Source organism: Genypterus blacodes, unplaced genomic scaffold (genome assembly GCF_046128005.1).
Source record: "Genypterus blacodes isolate CSIRO-AG114 ecotype Tasmania unplaced genomic scaffold, CSIRO-AGI_Gbla_v1 ptg000203l_1, whole genome shotgun sequence".
NCBI classification, from domain to species: domain Eukaryota; kingdom Metazoa; phylum Chordata; class Actinopteri; order Ophidiiformes; family Ophidiidae; genus Genypterus; species Genypterus blacodes.
In genome coordinates, this window is record NW_027467002.1 from 7,501 (window position 1) to 17,500 (window position 10,000).

General features: G+C 48.0%; 2 protein-coding genes across 6 annotated transcripts in view; one reads left to right on the forward strand and one right to left on the reverse strand.

Moving 5' to 3' along the window:
- rfk (riboflavin kinase) overlaps window positions 1–2,214 on the reverse strand; it is a 3,323-nt gene extending 1,109 nt beyond the window's left edge. Inside the window, exons 1-4 of one of the 2 annotated variants that reach the window (XM_076169456.1) lie at window positions 1,731–2,214; window positions 1,078–1,229; window positions 279–381; window positions 1–93 (exon numbers count right to left, since the gene is read on the reverse strand). The exon at window positions 1–93 is cut by the window's left edge and continues 1,109 nt beyond it. In XM_076169456.1, the coding sequence (XP_076025571.1) occupies window positions 1–93; window positions 279–381; window positions 1,078–1,229; window positions 1,731–1,812 (430 nt within the window). In that variant the 5' untranslated portion in view covers window positions 1,813–2,214. The remainder of the gene's footprint in view (window positions 94–278; window positions 382–1,077; window positions 1,230–1,730) is intronic. The other variant, XM_076169457.1, reaches the window with a different exon arrangement.
- Window positions 2,215–4,134: 1,920 nt separating this feature from the next.
- Window positions 4,135–7,438, forward strand: LOC143015465 (beta-1,3-galactosyl-O-glycosyl-glycoprotein beta-1,6-N-acetylglucosaminyltransferase-like). 4 transcript variants are annotated; one of them, XM_076169461.1, is made up of 6 exons: window positions 4,135–4,232; window positions 4,307–4,688; window positions 5,148–5,479; window positions 5,552–5,645; window positions 5,746–6,150; window positions 6,239–7,438. In XM_076169461.1, the coding sequence occupies exons 3-6, from the start codon at window positions 5,181–5,183 to the stop codon at window positions 6,722–6,724; spliced, it is 1,284 nt and encodes a 427-aa protein (XP_076025576.1). In that variant the 5' UTR covers window positions 4,135–4,232; window positions 4,307–4,688; window positions 5,148–5,180; the 3' UTR covers window positions 6,725–7,438. The 4 variants fall into 4 exon arrangements, with proteins under 4 accessions (XP_076025576.1, XP_076025573.1, XP_076025575.1 ...); XM_076169458.1 differs by having other exon boundaries at window positions 5,148–5,645; XM_076169460.1 differs by having other exon boundaries at window positions 5,148–5,645; window positions 6,242–7,438.
- The last annotated feature ends 2,562 nt before the right edge of the window (window positions 7,439–10,000 follow it).

Sequence of the window (10,000 nt, forward strand, 5' to 3'; positions counted from 1 at the left end):
AGTTGTCCTCTCTCAGCTTCAGGTTCTCCGGGAGCTCCAGCTTCAGCTTCGCCTCCTCGATGTCGCTGTTGATGGCGGCGATGAGGGCTTCTGCTAGTGCGGAGACGGAGACATGGGGAGAGAGAGGGGGGAGGAGGAGGAGGAGGAGGGACATGGGGACAAGGGGAGAGAGGGGGGAGGGTGAGTTTGGACAATGCTGCAGATGGAGTCAGAGAGAGAAAGAGAGGAGGAAGAAAGAGAGCAAGAGAGAGAGAGAGAGGGACAGAGAGTGGTCCTACCGAGCGAGTCAAAGCTCCTCTCTGGACGGATGTAGCCGACCATGACCACACTCAGGATCTCTCCATAGAAGTCCTCTTTGAAGGTGTGGATCACATGAGTCTCCTACAGGAACACAGAGAGAGAGAGAGAGAGAGAGAGAGAGAGAGAGAGAGAGAGAGGAGAGGATAGGAGAGGAGAGGAGAGGAGAGAGAGAGAGGTCAGAGTGACATCACAGACCTGAGGGGAGCAGACAGGCATGACCAACCTCAACATGATCAGAATGTAGAGCTGCTTTCACATGTGTGGGTTCTGCTGCAGGTCCTCTGCTGAGTGAGGAGGAGGAGGAGGAAGAGGCCTGTGACCAGATGATCACTGAACGTTTGACCTGACATGAATCAGTAAAGTCTTGTTTCGTTTGACCTGACATGAATCAGTAAAGTCTTGTTTGCAGACGACTGTTGCGCAACATCAGAGTGCAGTGGACCAGAAACACACACACTTGATTTTCCTGTTGTGCAGTTGTGTTTGTGCGGTTGTGTTTGTGCGGTTGTGCTTGTGCTTCTTTAACTGTTTCCCCTCCAGCTCCTCTCTGCAGCGTGACAGAGTTTCTCAGAGTCTCATTCATTAAAGCTAAATGGAGAAGTGGCATTAAGAGAAGAGAAGAGAACACATGACCCTCGTCTCCTCACAGCTCCACCGCCCCAGTGTGTGACATCTGGGACCAGGAAGAGGAAGAGGGCAGCAGCTCTGTGACTCTGGGACTGACCTCTGACCTCTGACCGATCTCTTTCTGTGCTGTACTTCAGTTTGTTTCCTCACCATGGACTTCTTGGTGTTTTTGTAGTAAGGGTTCCAGCCGATGCTCATCACCATCTTGTACACGTCGGCGTTCCCCACACAGGCCCAGCCGTAGTAGATCCCTGTGCCGATGTCGCCCGGAAGGTTCTCCACCACAGAGTCTCTGAAGTTGGCTGCAGACACGAGCAAAGGAGAAGACGGGATGAGGAGAACTCTGAGGAGAACTCTGTGACTACAACAGCTGGATGAGCCAGAACCTGACAGAACCTGACTGACAGGTCCATGTGACACAGAGCAGCCGTCTGACTCAAACAATAATAAAGAGGCTGATTTGATGTAGTATTCTAAACACTCTTTATGAAGACAACGCTCATACTGCTGTTCTTCCTGTTTGATCACAGTAACATCTGTCACCATGTGAGCCACAGTGACAGAGCTGTGACAGATACACACACTGATACACACTACACAAACTGAACACACCGACACACACACGAGCAGGTGAGTCAGTAAAGTTTGTTAATAATCCGTCACACTTTGAAGCAGCTGTCACTTCCCCACTGAGGTCACCATCATCATCATCATCCTCCTCCTCATGTCCCGGTGGCCCCTCATCCCGGTGGCCTACCTACGGAGCCTCACACACCGTTTGTCACCGTCACCGCTTCACTCACCGGTCGGGATCCCGAGTTCTTTACTTCCTCTCCCGAATCCCCGGATGACCTCTCCCCGGCAGAAGTAGGGCAGACTCTTCATGCTGGAGGTCTCTGGCTCGGTCTCCGGTTCAGGCTGCTCCACGGTGACCTGGAGCGGACGGACGGATGTTTCCCGGTTGGCTGCGGACACACAGCTCGTCCTTGCGTCGCTTTAGCTTCAGACTGAAAAGCGTGAAGCGTCAGTGACGTAATGTTGAACGTAGCTCGAGCGGTAGAAGTTCAGCGGCTATGCTAGCTGAGCTAAACGTCTGAGCCCGGCTGTTCTGGTCACTAGAGTCCCTTTAGCTCGTGTTCGGTAGTTGTGCGGTGGAGAGATGGGGGCGCCGCCGTCACGGAGCTCCGCTGACGCTGTGACGGTGAAGTCCTGCCGGTAAATGTCGCAGGTGTTGCGCAAAACGTCAATCCGACCGCTGCGTTTGTGCGGATGTCACGGACCACGTGACCATAGCTGAGCGAAAGCTGCCTTCACGGCCCCGTCAGCCCGAAGGAAATTACAGCACTGCCCTCAGCTCACCTCGGTGTCTAAGGATTCACACAGCGTGACGCGTTCACAGACAGCGTCCGAGTGAAGGAGTTTGTTTGTTCGTAAATTCATTATAGGAACTTATTTAGTGATTGTGACGTAAGAAGATTCTAGTAGTGATTTTATTAGAAGAAGAACACCCCTTTATTAATTGCGAAATTCCTCTTCAAATCCATACGTCCACACTCCATACTGTTCTTTACATACAGTTTACACAGAATACAAATCCTACAAATATTTGAGGTTTGCGCCCCCCTCCTACACACACATGCACCGTGCATAGCCACTGAACTGGTTACCGAGGGAGTCATGCTAGTAGGGCACAGGGTTTTAAAGTGGGGGCCGCAGCACGTACGAGAGGAAGAGTGTGTGTGTGTGTGTGTCCTTTTATTTCTCCATTTTATCACCAATGTATCAGTTTGACATCATTACTTGAGTTTGGGTTATGGAATGACATCATTTTATTATTGGATGACATCATTTTGTTGATGGATGACATCACTCTTCAGATTCAGATCAAACAGCTGTCAGCAGCATTGAAGCCACAGTTTCTGAACGGAACATCTGACTTTGTGACTTTGTGACTTTGTGGGCGAGCTTGTCTTGTGGTGACGAACAGCTCCTGCAGCAGAATGACCAACATGGCCGTCCTCCGTCTCGGGGTGATTGTGTTAGCCATGTGTTTGCTAACACAGGTGGTCTCTCAAGATGCTGCTGCAGTCCTGCTTTACCGCTGAAGTCTGGAGCCCACAGCGTCTCTGCTCCGTGACATCATCACATCCAGCTGCACACTGAGCAGAAACGCCTCCACCTGCTGTCTGATTTTCAAAGAGTAGATGTTATTAATAAAGGAGTCAATCATTCAACTGGACTATCTGATCATTTTCTGAAATGCCAGTGTTGAATATTGCCATCAGTCTCATCCTTCACATTTATAATTAAAGGAATTTCAAATGTTATCACTGCACCAATAACAATAAATCCTTTTTTTTCACATGGTTCATTATCTATTTCATTTAGTTGTAGTAGCCTATAGGCGCTGTGTTTAATGTTGACATCACCGTTAGTCACTGGCACAACCACAAGAGGGCGGCATCGGCATTCCTTGTTGCTTCTACAACTAATATCATTTATCAATCATTTCTATCCTTGTTCTGAAGTAGTGTAGTAACTATGAGCAATAAACACATTGGCAACTGTTCGCAAAGAAATGAGAATAAATAAAAAATGCAAAAAAATGTAATTTAATTAAATTAGATTAAACGTGCAAGTTGCTAAGGAGACGATGTGTTCAGTGTCAGAGCCGGGCCTTGTTAATGAGGCCCACAGCAGAGGGGAACAAACTGGATTTGTGGAGTGAGGTTTTGCTCTTTGGACCCCAGCCTCCTGCCAGAGAGGAGGTTTATAAACAGTTTGTGTCCAGGGTGGGAGGGGTCGGCCACAATCTTGCCTGCCCAACGCAGGCAAGATTGCCCGACGCAGGCGACGCCAAACTGAGTGAAAGTACCTGCCCATATGCAAGCTCTCTCAGGTGTGTGTGTGTGTGTGTGTGGCAAGGAAGATGAGAGATCAGACTGACACAGATACCCTTCATCACACAGGCACTACAGGATCAGCTCAGGAACCAGCTCCTCCTCCTCATGTTAGCTTGTGTTGTGCTGTGAAGAAGCTCAATCCAACCACACACACGCACACACACTTAGTGGTCATAGCCCACAGTCAAAGGGAAATGCCAGTTAAGTGCCTAAACCTCACCTAAAGTACATGAAACTGCTTTATGGCTCACATGCACTGAATGAAGCTGGCTCATGTTCATGTTCATCCTCTGCCTGACCAGAGAGAGAGAGAGAGAGAGAGAGAGAGAGAGAGAGTGAACTACAAGTGTGTAGTGAAGGCTCTGCCTCCTGTTCTTCATCTGGAGATACTAAGAACCACAGGTAAGATGGAGCCTGACTATTTAGAGCTTTAAAATAGAGCAGGAGGATTTTAAATTCTATTCTATATTTTACAGGAGACCAGTGCAGGGAAGCTAAAACAGGGGAGAAACGTGTTCAGCTGCATTCTGGGCCATCTGGAGTCCCACAGGGATCCATTTCTGCCTGTGAAAGTGAAAAGCAGGAAGAGGTCGTGATGAGTGTGTGTGTGTGTGTGTGTGTGAGTGTGAGAAGTGGTCATGATGTGTTGCGGGAGTTTTGCATCTCTTGGCTCGATGAGTCTCAAAGACAAATTACTTCCATCGTGTATCTTCTTGGTATTTTGACCTGCACTCATCAGGACAGACGGACAGAGGGACGGAGAGACAGAGGGACAGAAGGACAGAGGGACAGAGGGACAGAGGGACAGAAGGACGGAGGGACAGAGGGACAAAGGACGGAGGGACGGACGGACAGAAGGTAGGCTGTATTTAAATCTTTAATCTTCACATTTCCTTGTTTATGCATGAATAAAGATGCTTCATTTAGATTGTGATGTGACTGATCAGTAGATTGAGCCCAGACACTAAACCTGTGTACGTCTGACAGCTCTTCAAATCCATGCGTCCACACTCCATACTGTTCTTTACATACAGTTTACACAGAATACAAATCCTACAAATATTTGAGGTTTGCGCCCCCCTCCTACACACACATGCACCGTGCATAGCCACTGAACTGGTTACCGAGGGAGTCATGCTAGTAGGGCACAGGGTTTTAAAGTGGGGGCCGCAGCACGTACGAGAGGAAGAGTGTGTGTGTGTGTGTGTCCTTTTATTTCTCCATTTTTTACGTCTGACAGCCTGAGATAGAGGAAATGAATAAATACATTGACTTACTTCCATTTATCCATCCATTGATCTTTATTATCACATATAGAGCACCCCCCCTTCTCCTGGTTTCCCTCAGAAGATGTTAAAGGTTCTGAAGCAACTTCATCTCCCGCTGTGGCTGCTGCTGAGCTGTGTCCTAGCAACTCTCTGGGTCCTGCTCAGTCCTGAGGCGGGCCTGGGTCGTGTCTCCAGACTCACAAACAGCTGGTCAGACTCTACAGAGGACAGCAGCCCAGAGCATGTGTGCAACTGCTCTGGAATCCTGCAGGGAGACGTGGAAGCTCTGGAGCAGGCCAAGCTTCTGACCATCACTAAAGAATTCCACCAGAGGATCCACATCCCTGATGAATCTTATGTCCGAGCCACGCAGGACTGCAGGTGTGTAGATATCTGGAGGGTTCATGAGTTTTGCAGCATACTGAACTTTTTCTCTTCTCACTTCATCTACAGGAACTTCAAGTTAAAAAGGAAATACAACACACAGCCTTTAAGTGAGGAAGAAGAGGACCTCCCCCTGGCTTACTCTATTGTTGTTCATCAGAAGGTCTTTCATATAGGAACACGTGTTTCATGTTCATTCAGTGGATAGTTCCCTGCAAAAACACAAATGACAACAAGTGTGTGTATTTCTTCATGTGTTGTAGGTGCAGAGCTTTGAGCGTCTGCTTAGATCCATCTACACACCTCAGAACCTTTACTGCATCCATGTGGACAAACAAGCCGCCGCCTCAGTGACGGCTGCTATCAGCGCCATCGCTTCCTGCTTCCCAAACGTCTTCATGGTCAGCCGGCGGGAAGAGGTGGTCTACGCCTCGTGGTCCCGTGTGCAGGCCGACCTGAACTGTATGGCCCATCTCTATAATGTCAGCAGCCAATGGAAATACTTCATCAACCTTTGTGGTCAGGATTTCCCTCTGAAAACAAACCTGGAGACGGTCCGGATGCTGCGCTCCCTGTGGGGGGGGAACAGCCTGGAGTCGGAGCAGATGCCCAGCGGGAAGAAACACAGAGTCACGGTGGTTCACAAAATAGTCAACAGGGCCATGGAGGTGCTCTTCTCTCTTTATGTTACTCAATCATTTACTGATCTTAGTTATGATGCAACACTGGCTGAATTCATTATTGAATTCCTTTTAGAAGACGAAGGAGGCCAAGACGCCGCCCCCCTTCAACCTGCCCATCCTGTCAGGAAGCGCCTACATGGTGGTGAGCCGAGGATTCATTCACAGTGTTCTGACGGACAGTCGCATCCAGGCGCTGATGGATTGGGCCAAAGACACCTACAGCCCCGATGAGTTCCTGTGGGCCACGATCCAACGCATCCCCGGTGTCCCCGGTTCAAACTGGCCAAACTCCAAGTACGATATGAGCGACGTCAATGCTATTGCACGGTTAGTGAAGTGGGAGCATCACGAGGGTTCCCAGGGTTCTCTACAGGCCGTCTACCCCCTGTGTCACGGCCGACACGTCAGGTCCGTATGCGTGTACGGCGCTGGAGACCTGCACTGGATGATCCAGCAGCATCACCTGTTTGCCAACAAGTTTGACACGGACACAGATCCCATTGCTATTTACTGTTTGGAGAAGTATTTGAGACAAAAGGCACTGGCTGACGTACATTAGACGCATCTTAGAGGGAAGAGGAGTGACTTCATACGTTTGCTCTCATTTCCTGTGTGTCTCAACTGGTCCGGAGCTCCCCGTAATCCTGTTTTCCCTGGCTTTGTGTCTGTGAAGGTTAGTTCTTTGATTAGGTAGTAAGTATTATTGTGCAGTAGTTGTGTAACTTCTGGTTCTTGTTTTCATGCTGTACTGTAACTGTTGCACAGTAACTTCCCTTGGGATAATAAACTTTCATCTTATCTTATCTTAAGTCTATGTGAACACTGGATCTGACGGTCGATGCTAGCTGGTCTGGCGTTCCTTCTCTGTTTCCAATCAGTTTGGCTGCGAACTCCAGTCCTTTATTTTGTTTGCTGTTTATTTGTGGACCAATAAAACAACATTGTACTATGTTAAAACTGTGTCGGCGTCCTTACTATAAGCTGCGCTCCTTTTGAGCCAGGCCGTAGACGGGGCCGTAACTTTTACCAAAACAGAAGCAGGGCTGTTGTCAGACAGACAGACAGTAGAGTTTATGAGGCAAGTGAGGTGAGGGAGTGCTTTTACAGTTTGTGTTTCATTTTATTTCCACTTTAGTTGTGTAATGATCCTGTGTTTGGTTGTCTTTTGTGTTAATTTCCTGCCTCTGGCTTACAAGCCGTGACCCTGGAGTTTGTTGTTTGTTTTTGCCAGCTCACCTTTCACACCAACATCAGATGCGTTTGGTTTGTTTGAGGCGGAGAATGAATTAAACCATGGAAATGATTTCCCAGCATCAGTTTGTGTTACAAGCGGATTACGATTGTGTGTGTGTGTGTCTGTGGTAAACTTTATTCTTCTTTTGTTTGTGTACCAGCTTGGAAAGTACCTGAGGGTGAGGGTATACCTGAGACACCAGACACTCCCCCTTCTCCCTCTCCAAACATGCAGGTCTGGATGTTGAGGAATAAATACAAAACTTCACACTGCAGAAACGTTTCCACTCCTCGTAAAGAGTGATTCATGTATTTACACACCAAGCACCATGGATTTGTTAAAGTTACTACAGAAACCAGGCAAACGTTTACTACCAACAGCATCTGCAACATCAACATCTATGACGTAATACAGAGACACAAACCTTTCATGTCTTTAATGGAATCATGTCAATCATTCACTACAAATGAAGACATCGCAAGCCAATTTAATAAACATAGAATACAAATACAATGATACACAAATGAACGCATACATGCACACACACACGCACACGCGCACACACACACACTGAGATAAGTCCTAACTCCAATGGAACACAGTGCTGTTTAGTTAGCAACATGCTTCAGGCCCCTGGAGCCTCAGGTCGGTATCTAGAGTCTGAATAGCTTCAGGATATACAGGAAGTATCTTCACAGTGATATACAGTATTAACCAGAATATCCTACTCATCCATTTTGATCTTTAAAAACTGCTGAGATAGCAAATAAGACAGAGACACCATTTAGTAACTAAAGTCAAAGTGTATACAGCCTATTTGTCCTGTCTGCTTCTTCTCCATACATCTTCACTACATCTCTGTGAACTCCAGCTCACCTGACTGAACTACAACTCAAACATGATATTGATCTCCTCCTCCTTCTCTCCTTGTCTCTCCATGAGCAGAGGAGTTCCCCCTCCCTCTGTCTCTTCTTTGGGGGCAGGTTCATTAGTAGCTGTGGGCGTTTTCAGACACTGGGCTAAGCAAACAAGCTTGACTTCACTTCCAATCACATTAGAATCACCAAGTAGTATCTTTTGAGTTAGGAAGTCATGAGTTCAAAGGGATCAATAGTTGTTGGTCCAGTCCCACTTACAAGAGGAAGAAGTCATGAGATGAACTCCTCCCTGTTGCCATGGGATACAGTCATGTCATGAAGGCACAGATTCAAATTAAAAAGCCAAATGCACATCAAAGGCAGAGTAAAGATACGGACACACTTCTTCTCCTTCAGCACAGAGGACACACTGCTCTCTGCTCAGCATCACGCTCAGCACCGCCGCTCCAAACATCTCAGCACAGCAGACGAGCCACTGCCTGGCGTTCTGTGTGATCTTCTGTTCTAACCGCTCGGTGAACGGTTAGGGCCTCAAGTATCAAGGGGAGGAAATAGGAAATGGGCTGCGGCCAAAGATCTGTTCATGATCAAACAGCTGTGTTCCCCTTTTCGTCTCTAAACAGAGAGAGAAGGTGAGAGAAAGTGTGTGAGAGAGAGAGAGAGAGAGAGAGAGAGAGAGAGAGAGAGAGAGAGGGAGAGGGAGAGAGGGTGAGAGTGAGAGAGAGAGAGAGAGAGAGAGAGAGGGAGAGGGAGAGAGGGACAGAGAGAGAGACAGAAGGTGAGAGTGAGTGAGTGAGAGAGAGAAAGTGAGAGTGAGTGAGAGAGAGAGGGAGAGAGAGAGAGAAAAAGTGAGTGAGAGAGAGAGAGAGAGAGAGAGAGAGAGAGAGAGAGAGGGAGAGGGAGAGAGGGTGAGAGTGTGAGAGAGAGAGAGAGAGAGAGAGAGAGAGAGAGAGGGAGAGAGGGACAGAGAGAGAGACAGAAGGTGAGAGTGAGTGAGTGAGAGAGAGAAAGTGAGAGTGAGTGAGAGAGAGAGGGAGAGAGAGAGAGAAAAAGTGAGTGAGAGAGAGAGCGAGCGAGAAAGTGAGAGTGAGAGAGGATGAGAGAGAGAGAGAAGGTGAGAGTGAGTGAGTGAGAGAGAGAGAAAGTGAGAGAGAGAGAGGGTGAGAGAGAGAAAGTGAGAGAGAGAGAGAAGGTGAGAGTGAGTGAGTGAGAGAGAGAGAGAGAGCGAGAGAGGGTGAGAGTGAGAGAGAGAGAGAGAGAGAGGTCAGAGGAAGTGACAGCATGTTTTCATGTTGAGATAGATCCATAAGCTAGTTTGATGTCCTACAGTTCTAATAGCAGATGTTCTCTCTCTAACTCACCATCTGACTGAACTTCTCTACTTACTCGGCCGTTGTGTCCTGCAGTTCTCTGTCCAGCCTGATTAGCATTGAAGGGGCAGAGAGGTTAGAAAACATGCAAGTTAAAGGAATCAAGGAGGAGAGCACATTGTGGGTTCACATGCAAGAAGCTGAGTGTCCACACTGCCATGGGAGGGTTAGGGTTAATGAGGGGGAAGCAGGGAGGAGTCAAGGCTCTGAGGTGGGAGGAGGAAAGGTCAGATGATGTGCTGCAATGCAAAGGCCACAGGAGCTTTACACCAACAGGGAGAGACTACATGTGTCCTATGAAGCCCCTGGAGCAGAAGCTTCCATCGTCTCGTCTCCATTCAACATCAGTGTGT